Here is an 18822-nt window from a genome sequence, read left to right on the forward strand (position 1 = left end):
GTATTATTGTACCCATTTTACAGAAAAGGGATAGGGGCTACTTTCTTGCTGTTACAGCCAGAGGGGTGTAGAAATGCAGTGGCCCAGCAATAGAGGCTAGGTATACTCTCCCCATGCAGCACAGCTGACTTCAGAAAGTGCTTGGCACCGCCTACCCCTTTAAGAAGTTGCAACATGCCCTTCCCCCAGTAGCAACCTCAATCACTGGCAGGCACACAAGGGGTTGGGGGTAGGACGCTCAGTCATTCCTCTAATCTACCCAGGCAGATCCATGACAGCTGCACTAGCCGATCCCCCTCTATCGTGCAGTCTGAGAGCACCAGAATCCAGACCTCCCGCTCTTAAAGTGCTCTCACAAGTAGAGCCAAAGTGGACAGACGGACTAATGTCAACTCGTGTGCCAGTGGCAAAGGCAGGATCTGATGTCAGGAGATTGAACCCACAGACCCCTGTTCTGCTCACTAAGCACCGTTCCCCTTTCTTGAACCAGGGCAAACCTTCCTGGAACTGGCCTGCATTCCCACCCACTCATGCTGGGGGCGGAAAGAGTCATCTCATAAAAGTGAAATCAGAACAAACACATTCAGAGAGAGAGCAAGAGAGAGCAAAGCCCTGAGACTGGCTTCACTATAGCATTGCTCTCCTGCTCCCATGGTCTAGCTCTAGCTTATTTCTTCCCCTACCCTGGAGGCAACGACACCTCAGCCCAATCTGTCACCACTACGGGAGGCTGCAAGAGGGGAATTAGAACAGGAAGCAGATGCAGCGGCATTTCTGCGGCCCCAGCGGTTACACAGGTAGCCTTTATGATGATGATGTTGCCCTCTGGGGAACCAGGTTGGCCACGCCCTCCTCCCTCCCCACAGTGCTGATAATGGAGAGAGAGCAAAAGCATGTACACTCCTGTGGAGCTGTGCTCAGAAGGGATCTGGGTACTTTCTACCCATTTCCCTCCCCGGAGCCTGTCCCAAGCAAGTAGCTCTGTGCAATTCAAAGGCTGACCTCTTTCACTGCAGCTGGCCCAATAATTGTGTCTAGGACCAATTCAGCTATACCGTTGGGCATTCCAGGCCGTGGGGTGGGTATGGGTGTAGTCTATGCTTTACAGACGTAAGAGCTAGAGCATTAGGAGCTCCCAAAAGAAGGTGTGACCAGCAGGTGGGGTATCAAAGTAAGGCTGTCAAGAGGTGGGTAACTGACTAGTCGTGCAATCGCTACAATTTGTATCGACTACCCGATCAGTCGATAAAGGAAGGCGCTGTGTCCCGACTCCCACCAGTCCAGGAGCTACTCCCCACTGAGGCTCTGCAGTTTAAATGTAGCAGAAGCTGGATGCGCAGGCAGCTCGGCTCCTACTACATTTTAACTGCAGTGCTGCAGTAGGAGTAGGTCCCGAACCAGCGCAAGTTGGGACTGCTCAGTCCTGGCTCGAGCCGGGTCCAGCAGCCACAGTTCACAGTGGCCCAGGCTGGCTGCAGGTAAAAGATGTTTCGCGGTAGCTTCCCCTACCCCGCCTCCCCGCTGCTGTCTCTGATAGAGGTAGCCGTGGGGGAGAGGGGCAGGCGGCACTGGTGAGATGGTACTGGGGGAAACCATCTTTTAAGCCAGCTCCACCCAGCACCAGCTCCTGTTTCCCCTCCCGCTCTAGCTGCCTTTCATGCAGAGGCAGCAAGGGAGGCAGGGAAGCGAGTAGTTGAGGACTCAACTACCCGATAAGCTTAAGCTTAGTACTCAACTACTCGCTTACACCCCTATATCAAAGACATTCTCTCTAGGTATTAACTCAGGCCCAACAGCACATGGTCTCTCTGGACTTGTCCACACGGCTACTTGCCTGCACTGTACCTTTCACGCACGGAGGTGTGAAAAAACACCCCTCCCCACCCACGAATGCAGCAAGTTAGCTGCTCCTCTTGTGGAGGTGGTTCACCTACAGCGCTGGGAGAGGTCTCACCCAGTGCTGGTGTCGTGACCATACGGCAGCATTTTAAACTGGGCAGGATGGACCAAGCCTTTATAATGACACACCCACAGAGCAGCCAGACCAACTTACCCAAGCTCCCATTCACCTCCATGCTCCACCCGCACACATACTTTCCCACGGACCCAAATCTTACAAGAGATTCCCTTGCAAACTGTGTGCTTGCAATGAGTTAAGACTCCATATTCCCAGCAGCCTTGTTTTGCCCATCACTAGAACTCTCCAAGGCCCAGGCATAAGGAAGAACTTGATCGCCATCATGCTACGGCCCTGATCCTGGGAAACACTCCCACTAGCACAAAGGGGGCCCAGATTGAACCCCAGCGGAACAGAGTTTGGGATTACCTGGTAATGCTCCAAAGCAGTGTTGATAGGATTGCCAGGTGTCCGGTATTGGCCCGGACAGTCCGGTAATTGCGTCTTCTGTCCAGTTAAAAAAAAACCCAGAAAATACTGGACATGTAAAATGTCTGGTATTATCTGTTTGTCTCAGACAGAAGGCCACAGGGGACATTCTTCCCCTGCCACGTCTGGTGGGGGTTGGAGGAGTGTGGGGATTTAAAGGCACAGCGACCTTTTTTTTTTTTTTGGTGCCATCTTTTTTTGTGCTCAACCAATTTTTCTCCCACCATGTTCGGTATTTTGGTGAAACTATCTGGCATCCCTAACTGTTGAGTGCATGCAGCTCCAGCTACACTTCCGGGGCTCAGCTCCTCTCAGAACAAAGCCCTGTCTTAGTAGAAAGCCAAGGGATTGAACTTGTGACCTTAGAGGTTAAAGCCATGTGCCTCTACCACTTGAGCTAAAAGCCTGCTGCCTCTCAGCAAAGGCTGTATAACAAACTTCACTCTCCCTTCTGAGTGGTCCCAGTGTCTCTATGACTCCCACTAAAAGTCAGTGGAAAGAAGATTGGGCTGGTCTGAAAGTGAAAAGGCTAAGGCAATATACCCACACAGCCCCCCCCCCCCCCCAACAGCAGCAAAGTGAGGTCAAAAATGCGTCTTCAGAGTAAACAGGATTCAAACTAAATGGGGAGCATCATCCCCCTCCTTCAAGAATCCAAAGCGAGGTTTAGACTGAGACCTTCCAATAAACTGACTGAAAAAGTGGAAGGAGGGGCAATGAAATAGTGAGCTGAAAGACCAAGAGTTAATGACAAGTAAGGAATTTTTTTTTCTCCATTTCCTAATAAACACGGCCAAGCAATTATTGTAATTAAAGATTTAAGATAAAAGCACTTTATATTTTGGGGGCCCTGGATATCAATTAAATATTTATTATGTTATTTGCCCACCTAAGGAGAAAGCCTAGCATTGTAATTGTGCAGAATTAAAAGCATAATTAAAGGAGGACAGGGAGGAGGGAAAATTCTGGTGACTTCCTCGGACTGTGTAGCAAGATTCATGGGTGTACACACACGAGAGACCAAGCCTGAGATGCTCCTGCCCCAATTCCACAGTGCCCCTTTTCCAATTACTAAGGCACTGTTGGACAGCTACTGAGATGGGTGAGATGGTGATCATTGGGCCAGGCTACTCTTTTGACACTCTTATTCCAGAGCTCTCAGTTGCTCTACACCACGGCGTCTGCTCAGAGGAAAGGGGAAATGGCTTATCTGCTCAGGAGCAAGAAGGCATAAAACACAGAAAAGCAATTACATGCCTTCAGTTTCCACTCCTCTGTTTTTATAGAGCTTGTCTGGGAATCTGAGTGATTTTATGCATTAGAGAGAGATGATGATCAAAATGAGGAGCAATGACATGCATGGGGGGGCCGAGCGACAGCAGCTTTAGATATTTATTTTCCAGTAGTTATGGATCCTATAAACAACGGGTTGCTCTGGAGGGAGGCAAGAACCCAAAGTTTTGCAGCTGAACAAGGGCGACGAGGCTTTTTACTACAGCCAAATGTAGAATTTTGCCACATTCGCCCACCTGCGACTGAAAAGGCCCCATGTAGCACAGTCAGGGTGCATCTACACAGCAAGGCTTAACTCGAAATAAGCTACGTAAATTGAGCTGTCAATTGCGAAGCTTATTTCAAAACAGCTTATTTCGAAATTGGGCGTGTCTACTACACAGCACTTATTTCGAAACAATACACTCCTTCCTCCGACTTCCCTTACTCCTACAATGAGGGTTCCAGGAGTTGGAGTAAGGAGTCCTCTAGCTTGACAGTACTTTGACATTATTTCGAAATAACGCTGGTTATTTCAAAATAATGTTGCTGTGTAGATGTACATTTGGAGAACACCAGACAGAGGGTCAAGTATGGTTATAGCCGAATGGCAGAGTGCCACTGCTAAAGAGGGACATTCTATGAGATGTCTACTGAAGGATCCATAGACACCCAACCTCTCCAAGCAAGACTGAGTAGGTCACAGTAAGGAACACACGGAAGGAATCCCTGTTGCACATAACGAATACATACATGCGACAGCTCTACTATATATTTGAGAGGAGAGCTTGTCTGTCTGTCTATCTGTCTGTTCAAGAACTCCTCCTAAACGGTAAGAGACAGGACCACCAAATTCAGTATACAGCTTCCTCTTATCACTTAAAGCAAGCTAAGGGTTTGGTTGTGCCAGGACAATGGGATGTGCCTGGGATGAGCCTGCTCCTCTTAAAGCCATACAAAAAGAGAGACAGGATCACCAGCCAAGTGAAAAGGACTGGTTCCCAGGTTCCCACACCCTCATCTGGGACTGCCCATGGCCCTTTAGGGAGAGCGGGGGGGGAGGGAGGGCCTAAAGCTCCGCCACCTCCTCCCCTCCTGGTTCGTATTGGGACATTGCTGGCTGTTCCCCTTTGTTAGGGAGTGAGAGGAAAGTGCACAGTTTGCTGCATTCCTCACCCTGGCACAGGCGGCAGAGGAGCTGTGCACTGTGCTCTTGCTCCCTGACAGGGACAGGAAAGGGAAGATCAAGCAGCCTGGGCATGAAGCCTGGGGAGGTGAGGGGGGGGGTTCTGCACCCCACCCCCTAGACACACACGTAGAGTCCCCTGCCCAGAGTCCACCCTCACCTCTCCAACCCTGACTCCTGCACCCCCCAAAATCCCCAGGCCCCTGCCCTGAGCTGCTCCTTAAGGACCCAAGCCAGGTAAATGCTAATAGGCTATAATTTCCCATTCAGGAGATAATGCCAACAGGCAGCCCTTGTAATTGAGCTTCCGGCAGCAGCTCCAGCCCAGTCCCATGACCCAGCGTCAAGCGCTCTCCATGCCACCATCCCCCCCACCGGGAAGTACCTTCTTTTCATGATACTGATATGCAGATCCTCCTCCTGCTTCACTTCGGGGTGCTGACCATTGGCCTTGTCACTCTCCTCACTGTCGTCGCTATGTGAGAAAATGGAGGTCAGCTCTTTCTTTGGAAGCCTGGTGGGAGGCAGCGGGATCGTCCTCTTCTCGGCCAGGCGACCCCGGTTCTGGCGAGCGGAAGGAATTAGCCCAGACGTCAGGGAGGGAGGGAGAGAAGGAGAATTTGATTAGGCAACGCGGGACCAAACAGCTCTCCTCAGATTGCTACATTTAGAGAGTCAGCACCCAGTTAACACAGGCGCAAAGGTTCGAATACATGCTACTTTCCAGGGCATTCTCATTACGGTCACACTCAGCCTAACCTGGCGGCCGTTCTAACAGGCAGACGCATCACATTCCCATTCCTTCTACACCCTGCCTGCTGGCCCAGGTCCTCAGGCGGACCCCCTCTTGCTGAGAGGTTTCCTAACAATATAGGACAGACTTTGGCTAAGTCTATACGGGCACTTCATAGCGCTGTCACTTTCTGGCTCAGGGGCGTGAAAACACACACGCACGCTCCACCAGGGCAGCAAGTGACAGCGCTGTACAGCGCCAGTGTGAACAGGGTGCTGTGCTGGGGGAGGGGCAATTCTCCTTCAGGGACGGCAGCAGCTCCCTGCTGAGGAGAGACTCACTGCTCTGCCGTCAGCTCCGTGCGCGGAGGCCTGAGCCTCTGGCTGGGCAGGACTCATTAAGCAGCTGTAGGGCCGTGCTGCTGCACAGCCGAGGGAACCTTGACCATGGCCCCCTCCTGACCACAAACATTACTTCTTCACAAACGCAGGAGGAGGGGGGGGAACTGAAGCCTGAGCCCCAGTGCCTGGGATGAGGGGGCCAAAATCTGAGCCCCACTGCTTTGGGCCTGTGGGCAAAGCTGAAAGCCCCATGCAGGTAGCCTATTACCTCAGCCCCCCTGCTGAAGCCCCCAGCTTTGGTTTCCATCCTGGGCCCCAGCAAATCTAAACCAGTCTTGGCCACCCCACTCAAAAGGGGGGGGTCACAACCCCCCTTTGGAGTTCCGACCCACGCCTTGGGAACCACTGGTCTAACGCCATCCGCTGTAGCTATGACTTCTACTGTGTGTTCTGTAAAAAGGGGTGTGTTAGCACCAGACTTCGAACCTGCAGAAGGGCCAGGCTGAATATCAGCTGGCTTTATCATCCCAGAGCTTTATATATTTGCCTGAAGTTGCAATTTATCATAACAATTAAAGGGGGTGGAGGGAAGGGGGTGCAAATTTCCGCTGCAAAATAATTGCAATATGCTCTCTGCTGCGACTTCGCAGGCTAAAGAGAACAGCGCTGATCAGATAATAAAAACCATTTTATGGCCATTATGGTACCTTAGAGCAGTTACCAGGTCTCAGTGACTGCTTGGGGACTCATCAGATCTAACAAGAGAGTACGACAGAAAAAGGAGGCACTAAACCTAGAGAAAGAGCCCACCAGGCCATGAACAGAACGAATGGCTTCCCCGCAACATATATAATACTCTGCACTACATTTGCAATACATTTGCTCATTTCACTTAAACCCCAACACCAAGGGTGGTTCAGTGGCACCGCCCGCCCCGCCACTGAAGTCACAATGGCATCCGACAAAAGGGAAGTGCTCTGTTCCTACGGACTTACAAGTGATTAGAGATAGACCCTCTACTTAAAAACAACCAGCCAATGACAGAAAATATCTCCTAGGCTTCAAGCAAGGCTTAGCCATCCCTAGACTGTTCAATTTGCTCAAGTGGCATGCACAGACCTGCTCCGAAAAAGGGACAACCAGGTTACACTGATTCTCCACTCCATTGTGCCAATGCAAATGCACTAAAATCGAATGGAGCCTACGCTGACGTTCAAGACCGCGTTGCGGAGCAGAAACCAGATCCTCAGTATTCAATTAACAAAATGCCTAAACTGTGCTAACTAGGATGTTAAAAATGAATTACAGTGTTTACAGTTTTATTTGTCCTATTTATGCCATTAGGGGGGTTGTTTTGCATTTCCCCCAGGTCAGACAATTGAACAGACTGGAAGAGTCGATTCTGTCCTTTACTTTTGTCAGTTTCCAATCAATTTCTCTTTCTGAATCCATGCAGGGCTGTTTACCAGTGGACACACACTTGCATTTGGTATACAGGCAGCTACAGGCCTGATCCAGAGTCATTCTTCAATCAAGGGGACTCTTTCCACAGATTTCAAAGGGCTCTGGATTACGCCAGGGGTGAGTAAACTAGAACTGTTAATCAACACACAGGGCTAGACCCAAAGGACACTGAAGACAATGGAATTGTTCTCTCTAGGATCAAATCCAACATCCCTCGTCAATACCACAGACAGATTACGTCAGCAAGAGGCTCCTGTGCAGGTGAGCACTGTATTCAAATACCAGAAGGTACTCGGATTCGGAGTGGTTCAATGTCACTTAACACACCTGTGGCATGTAGTTAAATATGCATTCAGCTAAGTAATGGTATGTGCTAGTAAGTCTTCAGAAACTGCAGTGGCATTATTCTATGTAGGAAGGTACCAGCTTTATCAGCAGTGAAAGTAACTTAACATTTCTTACAGGTCCTGTCCTATTGCAACCCAGATCCCAGCCAGCTCTTTCAATAGCTCCTGCTGGCTTTTGCCGCAGTTTAACCAGCTCTTGTGGGAGCTGCGCACAAGGGCGCACCTGCTTCCTTTCACCTCTGGGCTTTATAGATATTTGAAGGCGTTATCAAGCAACTAGGAAGGCTTGTCCACGTGGCAGTGGCATTATGTGCAGGCCTCATATATTAGCAGGAGGCTCCAATAGCTGAATTGCAAACACTGCAAGAGATTTTTATTCTTTTCAAAACAAACGGCTCCCATTTATTTATGTTTTATGTCCATAACATGAGGAATGCCCAGGTTTCTGAAAGCCACCTGGTACAGGCTTAAGCCATCCTATCAGTGTCCTTTTACATCTCTTGCATCATAGTCTTGAAAAGCCAGAGAGACCAGGGAGAGTCGAACCCTGGGAGATCAACCTCCCGAGTGTCAAGCTTGGGGTAAGTGAAGGCAAGCCCTTAGCCTAACCCTGATGGTCTGAGAACCTCACTTGAACACCTCTGGTTATACCCAGAGGTATCCTGAATGTATGTAATGGCTCTGCTCTATCTCAGGAGGAGGAATGCAAGTCCTCTGCTAGTTAGGTCCTCTCAGAAATACGTTCTCTAAAGTGATTAGGCCAGAAATGCACAGTGCTCCGTGAGGCTTATGAGTTTTTAGCATCAGAGCAAAAGGTGAGAGGCTAAACTAAACTTCAAGCCCTTCAGAAAAGTCTCAATTGAGAGTGAATGAATCCACAAGCAAAGCTGAATCTGGAACGACGCCCCACTTGCATCTCATTGAGGAATGACACCACTTTATAGTCCTATAACCCAAGAACAAGAGGGCACAGAGAAACTGAGGCAACACAGTTAAAAATGTACTTTTTAACCTGTAAAAACAACAAGGAGTCCTGTGGCACCTTAAATATTAAGGGCATGTCTACGCTACGGAGAAGATCAACCCGCTGGAGGTTGATCTTCTAGCATTCGATGTAGACCCCCCAAATTGAACGCAGAGGGCAGCACCTGCCGGTGCTCAATACTGCTCATTCTGAGAGGAGTAAGGGAAGCTGATGGGAGCGTGGGCTCCTGTCGGCCTCCCGCAGTGTAGATGCTCCAGCAGCTTGGCTTAAGGTAAGCTAAATCCAGCTATGCATTTTGCATAGCTGGATGGCGTACCTTAAGCCAACCTGCCTGAGCTAGTGTATACCAAGCCTAAGAGATTTATTTGGGCATAAGGCTTTCGTGGTTAAAAACTACTTTAGTTGCATCTGACAAAGTAGTTTTTACCCACAAAAGCTTATACCCAAATAAATTTCTTAGGGTATGTCTACACTACCACCCTCGTTCGAACTAGGGTGATTAATGTAGTCAATCGAAGTTGCAAATGAAGCCCAGGATTTAAATATCCCGGGCTTCATTTGCATCTTGCCGGGCGCCGCCATTTTTAAATCCCCGTTAGTTCGGACTCCGTGCCCGTGGCTACACACAGCATGGAGTAGGTAGTTCGAATTAGGCTTTCTAATTCGAACTACCGTTACTCCTCGTTCCACGCCCAGCAAGATGCAAATGAAGCCCGGGATATTTAAATCCCGGGCTTCATTTGCAACTTCAATTGACTACATTAACCACCCTAGTTCGAACTAGGGTGGTAGCGTAGACATACCCTTTGTCTCTAAGGTGCCGCAGGACTCCTCATTGTTTTTACAGGTACAGACTAACACCACCATCTCTCTGTGACTTTTTAATCTCTGGAATCCACTGTCACAAGATACTACTGGAGCTAATTACTCAGTAAATGATTAGACAATCTTGCAATTACAAACACCAGCAATTACATGAATGAGGATAGCAGCTACCAGGGTAATCAATCCCCATGCTTCAAGATGTAAACAGATCACCAGTAGAGATCAGGAGAAATTTCCCTTCCACCTTGGTTAAATATGCATGGTATATTTTAAAAAAGCAAGTGATGGGTTTCTGAAAAGAATCTAGCTTTCATGTGAACTGACACAACAGACCAATCTAAAGATGGTGATGTCACTTCATTCCTCTCAACCACAAGTGTAAAGTGGTTGCCATTATACACGTCAACATTTACCGGCACTTACTGCAGAAGGCATGTCTAGCTACAGCAGTTATTTCTCTTTAGAAATACCTCTGATTCCCCTGCACAGTACAGTAAACTTCCGATAATCCGGCACCTTTAGGACCCAGGGGGTGCCGGATTATCAGACATGCCGGACTATCGGAAGGGGGGGCTATGAGGGGTCTGGAGTGGGGTGGGTGGGGATGCCACCCCAGACCCCTCATAGCCCCCCCTTACGATAGTCTGGCTCTGCCCCAGGCATCCCTGATTCAGCCGCTGCTGGTCAGTTTCAGCAGCAGCTGAATCGGGGATGCCTGCAATAGAGCAGCTGGGGTGCTGCCGGGTTGGTCTCGTAGCGCCGCCCCTCGGTGCTGCGGGACCAACCCGGCAGCACCCCAGCTGCTCTGCCCCAGGGGTCCCCAAGTCAGCCGCTGCTGAAACAGATCAGCGGCTGATTCCAGGAAGCCCCGGGCAGAGCAGCTCTGCCCCGGGCTTCCTGGAATCAGCCGCTGATCTGTTTCAGCAGCGGCTGAATCGGGGACCCCTGGGGCAGAGCAGCTGGGGTGCTGCCGGGTTGGTCCTGCAGCCCCGAGGGGCGGCGCTACGAGACCAACCCGGTAGCACCCCAGCTGCTCTGCTCCCGGCTTACCCGATTCAGCTGCTAGTCAGTTTCAGCAGCAGCTGAATGGGGGAAGCCTGTCCAGCTGCCCCAGCACTTCCGGGTTCCTGATGGTGCGGGACCATCAGGAGTCCCGGAGCATTGGATGCCGGACTAATAGAGTTTTACTGTAATTGGTGTCTTTCTAATGGGGACCAAAACTAAGTTGCATTCTCTTTAGGGATGTAAAATCATGGTTAATCAGTTAACTGGTAAACCTCAGGTTTAACCAATTAACTGGCATCCCACTCCTGTCAAGGGCGGGGCAGCAGGAGCCAGCAGCCCCACATGCAGAAGGGAGCCAGCTTCTGCTCCCAGTCCTGTCCCCCCACATGTGAGGCTCCTGGCTGCTGCTGCCAGGTCCCTCACATGGTGGGGGGGAGGAGAGGGAGCTCCCAACCCCTGTGGGGCTGGAGCAGTTCTCTGCCTGTGGCAAGCTGCAAGTCGGGAGATGCTCCTGGGTACTGGTTAACCAATACCCAGTAATCACCACCCACTAAGGGTGATGCTTCCCAAATAACCAATTAACGGGTTACCTGTTCACATCCCTAGTTGTTAATGAGCTGCCAGTTTCTGATTCGTGGGAGAGGGTTCCTTGAGGTAGTGCATGGTGCCTAGAATGAACATGCCTCCCAGTATTACACAGCAAGTCATTTCATTTTCCAAAACTTCTCTTTTCCCAACCACTCCTCCCGCTTCCTGTCACTACCATTCAGAGAGACATTCTGATTAACCACCAGGTGCTATGTGAAAAGCCAGCGGTCACTGGGGAGCAGAGATGAAAGGAAACACCGGGAACCCATTAAGCCTCCCACACCCCGAGAGACATTTACTAAAAACATAGAGATTCTCAGCATTACCCAGATGTCTTTGTGCAGCTGATGGGTACTCACTAAAAACGTACGCATCCACTATGCAGCAGTACAATGACACCACTACTCGCCTGACAAGCACCTTGAAACTCAATTTTCCCTCCCATTTCAATATTTCCTTATCCCCCCCCCCCATCTTCAAATGTTTGGGGGAACAAATGAATTTTGCAATGTGTCCAATTCAGATGCGAGCTATTTCAGATCAAAGGGGGGCAACAGGGTAGCAAAAGCCAAGGGGCTCACACAAAAAACACCTGGCTAACAATTCCCACTTGTTTATACCACAAGGGCTCTAGCAAAAATGGCCCTGCGGATCTTTACTGTGGCAGTTTTTGTATAATGACCACCAACAGACAACAATCACACCACTCAGCTCCTATTCAGCGCCTTCCAGCTGTATAGCTCAATGTGCTTTACAAAAGAGGCCACTGTCATTATCCCCATTTTATAGATGGAGAAACTGAGGTACACAGAGGTAAAATGACTTGCCCAAGATCAACCAGCAGGTCAGTGGCAGAGCCAGGAACGGAACACAGGTGTATGTCCTAGTCCTGTCTAGAAGCCCCGGTATGGTACATGCTGTGCATGCACACTTACAACTATTTATGTATCCCTGTATTTCTTTTTTGGGAACCTTTTTTGGGTTGGCAGCCACTGACCCACAGAAAAATCAATCAGGGCCCACACACGAGAAGCAAACAAACAAACCCTGACTGACATGGCCTCCAAATGAGAGCAGAAAGACACTCCTCACATTCCCCTTGCACACCAGAGCTTAGGGGGGCCCTGCCTAGTAGACTTTGTGTGCTCCAGCCCTGCAGTGGGGTGCCAGTGCCAGCTCCCCTATGCTGGGGGAAGGGGTGGCCTTAAGCCTCAAGGACTGGGTCCAGTTAAGCTGGTCCCTGGCCCTTATGTTCCTCACCTCTGCTTTAGAAACTGATATAGTTCAAGAGTACAACCCCCTAGCATGGACACAGTTACACCAGAATCAAGTGCTTAACATCAGCATATATCTCATTTCCAGACCTGGCTTATTCACCTTTATACTAGTGTAACTTTCTCCACATTAAGGGTTGTTGCCAGTTTAATTAAGTTGATACTCAATAGGGATGTGAGCATGTAGTCGATTACACGATTACCCAATAAGCTTATCAATAAAAACCAATAAGCTTCTCAGTTAATCCTAACAACTGCATGTAAATCCCCCACTCCGCCCTTGCTGCCTCTGTATTAGAGGAAAGAGAAGGGGGAAGCGGGAGCCATCTGTCCAACCCCGAACTGCTGCCTTCCACAGAAGCAGAGGGGGGGGACAGGCGAGAGTTGCCACGCACAGGGAGCCAACTGTTAAGCTGGCTTTCCACGCATGCCTTCTGCAGAGCTGCCTGCTCTCCCTCTTCCCCCGCTCTGATGCTAAAATTTCAAGTGGTTACACGTTTACACGAATACATGATAGTTACTATCCCTAATACTAACCAAAGTAGTTAAATCAGTACAAAAACTGCAGGTAGAGTAGGCCATAGTGAGAGGCAGTGACAGCCTCAAAGAGCCTAAAATGTAGCTGGGGAGGGAGAAAGGACGGGTTATCACCTCATTTTGTGGAGGGGAAAGAGATAATTGACATGCAGAGGTTAATTAAAGTCCTTCTGCACTAAGGATTTGCCCTGATTCCATTCATGAGTAGGTTTAAGCATCAGCCACCCTAAAGGCTAATATGAGCGTTACAGCTGTTGCACAATTACCATACAGGTGTTGTCTCAGGGAAATCATCCCCCTACACATATGTTGTTTGTTTTTTTTTTAAGTCATCAAGGCATGTGCTTCCAGCACAAACACTGACGGAGCCCAGAGGAAATCCCTTCAGAGCCAGCACTCTCCTTTCACAACCCCAGGATTCTCTTGCCCTGGGATCATGGGCGAAAAATAGACGGTTTCATTCTTATTTTGGCGTAATTAGGAAGTCACGCATTTCTCTACAGCTTTCACAGTGATAAGCAATGGATGCAAAGCAGAACTGCATATGTATTGCCAGCTTCTCTTTTTCCTTTATATATAGTGCTTATAATCATTTTTTTAGGTTAACATACGGAATAAACAAACCTGACTGGAATTTGAGTCAATATCCCACTATTTCCCACTCTCACCCCACTACCCACTCAGCTGTTCCTGCGTCAGTCCTGCTGCCAGTCACTTATCACTCCACCCTCCTAGGTAGGATCATTTGACACCATTAATTGCTTTCCTTGTCTCTTTTTTGTTATTTTTTTTAAAACACAAGCAGTCACTTTTCCCCACAAGAGAGAAATTGACATTAAATGTAACCCCACAGCTTATCGAAGGTTAAGGATGCAATTGCACAAAAAAGGCAAAAGATCTTGGGAACCGTTATACCTCAGTTGACCAGAGGCCTGGGGAAGGCTAAACTTGAGCATATCAGAAACCAGCAACCAGGTAATGGTTCTGCTGTGGGACAGATGGAAGAAGAATTGTGATAACATTTCTTCCCTTCCAAAGGGTGGAGGTGGCTCTGGCTCACCAGGGCTAATCAAAGAAATCAGAGTTACAAATTAAAACCATGCTACACCTACCCTTCCAACTCCCTCGTAGCTCTCCTCCGGAGCTGTGTTCTCCTTCGCCAAGAATACCAAAACGGTAATGTTGCATAAGAGCTCTGTGAACGCTTGCAGATGGAATGATGGGTGGAGAGTGCAGAAAATGGGGGGGAAGGAGGGTTAGGAAAGGTTTCCTGCTCTGGGAGCCACTGCAAAGAGGTCAAAACAGCTGAACGCCCTATTGTGACATTCAGAGTCAGCCAAAAAAGGAAAGATTCCTCCCAGAAAGTCCCCGGTGAGCATTTAATTGATCCCAGCGACGCAAAGGCCTCTGCTACACAAGCTGTCCGGCAGAATCTCAATGCAAAAAAAAAAAAAAAGTAATACAAAAGCAAAGCTCTTGCCAGTCCTCACGGACTGCAAGCCAAAATCTGTACATCTGATACTAGAGGGAGCAGGTGCAGTCACACCACTTCTTCAGCATCAAAACTAGCAATGTGAAAAGACTCATCACACGAAGAAAGAAAGAAAGAAAGAAAGAAAGAAAGAAAGAAAGAAAGAAAGAAAGAAAGAAAGAAAGAAAGAAAGAAAGAAAGAAAGAAAGAAAGAAAGAAAGAAAGAAAGAAAGAAAGAAAGAAAGAAAGAAAGAAAGAGGAAATTCCCCCTCTCCCCCACACACACCCTCATACATAGATGTGGGAAACACATGGAGTCGAGAGGGAATCGGGGGGCAGGGGGTGAGGAATAAGATCTGTGTGTTGCCACTGCTGGGAGCTGAAGAATGCTAAATCTGTTCCATATGTGGAGGAAATCCTCAAGTCCAGACAGCATTTCTTTCTATTTTGTTGATAATAAAATTTGGAGAAGGGACGAGAGGTTCTGAGCTCTTTGAAGTGATTTAGAAAAAACAGTCAAACTGCTTTAATTAGGGAAATGACACAAGAAAAGAGGCTAAATATCCCCCCCATAGGATAATTAACTGTCCTTTCACCCAGAGTTTGCAATTAGGCTCGGCTGTGATTAACATAAGCACCTACAGAAGGGCCAATTCGGTTTCAAAATAAGCCTGTATTCTCCCCGGGGCCTTTATTAAAAGTTCTAGACCAGTGGTCTACCATGTTGATTGTTCTGATAGCAAATCCAGTAATGCAACAGCAGCTCGGATACCAGGCACTTACCCGCTTCACTATTAAATCTGAGGTCACATATAGAACAAGTTATCCAGGCCTCCTGCCTTATCCCCGCGCCAATGTTCAGTAATGAACAAATGAATAAAACAACAGTCAGCAGCTTTCCAGCACAGCTATTTTCTGCCTCCCTGTCACATTCAGTCCAGCTCCTAACCTGACAGCTAACACATTTATTATTTATTATTTATCCAGGGGCACCAACAATGCACTGAGGTGGTACAATCACAAAAACAGGCAGGACCCCATCCCAAAGTGCCTCCCAACAAGGGTCATCAGCCCAGTAGGAATCCCAAAGCTGCACCACAGCAAAGATCTCCTGCTGAGGGAGCCAGAGGAGTAACTCCACCAGCTGGCAGCAACAGTAGGCTATTATCATCTACTGATCAGCCAGGGGAGGAAGACATGACCTACACACTGCCAGTCTGTTAGACTCCAAAAAGCATCATGTGATCTATTCTTCTGTCCTCTGGGCTGTGTCCACCATATTGCATATTGGATCTGGCTAAGAGGGTAATGAGAATGAGAGGGTTACGAGCACCTTTCCTCCTGACTAGATTTTGAGTAACACACACAGTAATGTAATTAACTCTGGAAAGCTCTAGGACCCTGTCATATGGGGGGGAGGGGTCAGAAAAGATCACAGTGGTTCCTTCTGCCTTTATAATCTATCAGTTCAATGGCATCTCGGGGCTTGGCTGCCCAGCTTCGTTACAGCGGTATAGGTTTGAAACCAAGCTAAACTGCACCATTAAGGTACTAATATGGCCCTTAATATTGTAGTTTCTGAGCATATCACAATCTGCTGCATTTGTTGGCAAAGCTGCCTGTGAGAAACAGGGATGAGAATGGTTAACTGGTTAACGGGAGGCATTACCCTTAAAACGTGGAATCCTAGAACTGGAAGGGACCTTGAAAGACCATTGAGTCCAGTCCCCTGCCCTCACAGCAGGACCAAACACTGCCTAGATCATCCCTGATAGGTGTCTATCCAACCTGCTCTTAAATATCTCCAGTGATGGAGATTCTACAACCTCCCTAGGCAATTTATTCCAGTGTTGAACCCCCCTGACAGTGACAAAGTTTTTCCTAATGTCCAACCTAAACCTCCCGTGTTGCAATTTAAGCCCATTGCTTCTTGTCCTGTCCTCAGAGGCCAAGGAGAACAAATTTTCTCCCTCCTCCTTTTAATACCCTTTTAGATACTTAAAGGGTGATGCTTACCAGTTCCAGTTAACTTGTGGTGGCTGGAGCAGCTCCCTGCCCACCGTGGGCAGGGGTCTGCTCCAACCCCAAGGGCCCATCGCAGACAGTGGCTGCTCTGGATGCCCAAAGCAACCCCTGTCCGTAGCGGACCCAGGTGCTCCACAGCCTCTGTTCATGGTGGGCTCGGTGTTGGGGTGCGGGGTTGCAGACAATCTGCCTGCAGCAGCGAGCTGAGCTGGAGCAGCCCCCTTAATTGGTTAACGGGTTAAACATGACAAACTTCACGTTTAACAGGTCAGCTAATAACATGGGATTTTACATCCCTAGTAAGAGAAGAAAAATTGTCCCCATTTCACAAATAGCAACCTGAGGCCAAGAGATGTTATGTGACTTGCCCGAGGTCACAAAGGAAGTCTGAGACTCAAGAGGAAACAGAACCCAGGTCTTACAAGTCCCAGACCAATGGCCTAACCACTGGGCGAACCAAGTGCGTTTTAGCACCAGTTCTGCGTGCCTGCACTAGGGGTTTGCACGGGTGCAGTTACACCCGCACCGCCAAAGCCAACACTGCAGACAAGCCCTCCAGTAAGTTTCAAATACAAGCAGAAGAGGGAACAAAACAAACAGGTGCGCAAGAATTAAAGCACACAAGGCCAAGGGGACTTTTTCCAGTCTTGGGATTGTTTGAAGTTTTCTGCTTTGGGCCAATGAAATAAAAAAAATACTGACCATGAATGGAGGTGTGTGTACACACACTCCCACACACATTACCAGCCCATCAGATCCCACTTCCTGTGTGAATTTCACCTCCCCTAGGTTTCTGACGTAGGCCCACACATTTGGGCTATATCTACTTTTGCACAGGAGCCATTCTGCCGCTTATTTTCAGGAAGAACGGCTCCTGCGCAAGAAGGGGTTTTTTGTGTAAGAAGGAGCAGTGTAGACAGTTCCTTCTTGTGCAAATGCTCTGTCCACAAAAATGGTGGCTCATTAGGTATGCAAATGAGGTGAGGCAATATTCATCGCAGCGCCTCATTTGCATATCTTCTTGAGCAACAATGTGCAGTGTAGACATAGCCTTGGGGAATAGTCTTCTCCAAAGAAGACTCTCTCTGTTTCTGGTCCTGGAGCTGCTACTGCAATGTCTCCTCCTCACATCTGGGCAAACCCAAATTGCTTTTAATTCTTCATTTGCAGGAAGAGGAGGTTGCCTCACAGGGCCAAAATAAGAGCCAGTCACATGACCACTCCCCTTTCTTCCCCAACAATTTGACAGTTCATAGGATTCAAATCAGTCCTGGTTTTCCTCATCTCTAATGAAAACCCAATTAGCAGAAACCTGAAGGTCTGAGCTCTTGTCTTGGTTCACTGCATGATTACGGGCAAGCCATTCCATTGCGCTGTGCCTCAGTTTCTCCACCAATAAGAGAGGTAATAATGCTCCCGCAACTTTATAAAGTGCTTTGAGATTCCCAAGTGAAAGGCACTGAATAAATGTGAAGAATAAGACGCCCAGCCCTCCTTGCTTGTGCTAATGCTTCCAGTCATGCTTTCTTCTCTATTTACTCTTCCTAGGTCATCATTTGAGTGCAATATTTACACTGTTTTGCTGCCAAATTGGCAACTGACCATTATACTGGCATGCCCAGTAGCTGGAACAAATCCTGCCCAGCAAATTTTGGAAGAACTCTGTTCACAACCTATTTTTCAAATTTGGGGGAATATTTCTTTTCACATTATTGTTTATAATAGTCAAAACCAAAAACCCATTTCCTTCCTCGAAGGTGTTTTCTTCCACTCTGCGTGCGGGATGGCATGTTAATCCAGCACTGGGCTGCTTGGGTTGAGGTTTTAAGTGGGTTGAACTCTGGGATCAATCTACTTTTGAAACTATCCCTTTTAAAAAAATTTTTTTAAAAAAGAACAAAGTAACATCTAGAAAAAAGGGGGTATTTTATATACCCAGCCATTTATTTTCTCATAGGAATGAGATCCAGGCCAGCTCTACACTAGGGGACAAAGTTGAACTAAGATATGCAACTCTAGCTCCGGAAATAGCATAGCTGGAGTTGACATATGTTAGTTTGAATTTCCGTGGCATCCCCCTACTGTGGGAGGTTGATGGGAGAGTTTCTTCTGTCGACTTCCCTTACTCCTTGCGACTCGGTGCAGTACTGATCTGTGGTCAATTTAGCAGGTCCTTACTAAACCCACTAAATCGAATCCTGGGAGATTGGTCTACACAGCATCGATCTCCCGGTAATTGGAGAGAAGGTCTCAAGAAAGACATGTGATATTCTTCCCCCGCAATACCTGATGTAGTGTAAAAATCCTCCAGGTGACTTATGCAAAACTTTCATAACTATCACAGGAGGAGTCTTACTGGCTGCAAGTAAAGCTTGTGGCAGGG

The 18822-nt window shown here is 48.2% G+C and overlaps 1 protein-coding gene across 13 annotated transcripts in view; it reads right to left on the reverse strand.

Annotated features, from left to right (window-relative positions):
* SAMD11 (sterile alpha motif domain containing 11) overlaps positions 1 to 18822 on the reverse strand; it is a 397470-nt gene that overhangs the window by 132485 nt on the left and 246163 nt on the right. For all 13 annotated transcript variants that reach the window (XM_075906866.2, XM_075906862.2, XM_075906863.2 and 10 more), the window contains one exon: positions 5230 to 5408. In XM_075906866.2, the coding sequence (XP_075762981.2) occupies positions 5230 to 5408 (179 nt within the window). The remainder of the gene's footprint in view (positions 1 to 5229; positions 5409 to 18822) is intronic.

Source organism: Pelodiscus sinensis, chromosome 24, assembly GCF_052426305.1.
Source record: "Pelodiscus sinensis isolate ZL-2025 chromosome 24, ASM5242630v1, whole genome shotgun sequence".
NCBI lineage: Eukaryota > Metazoa > Chordata > Testudines > Trionychidae > Pelodiscus > Pelodiscus sinensis.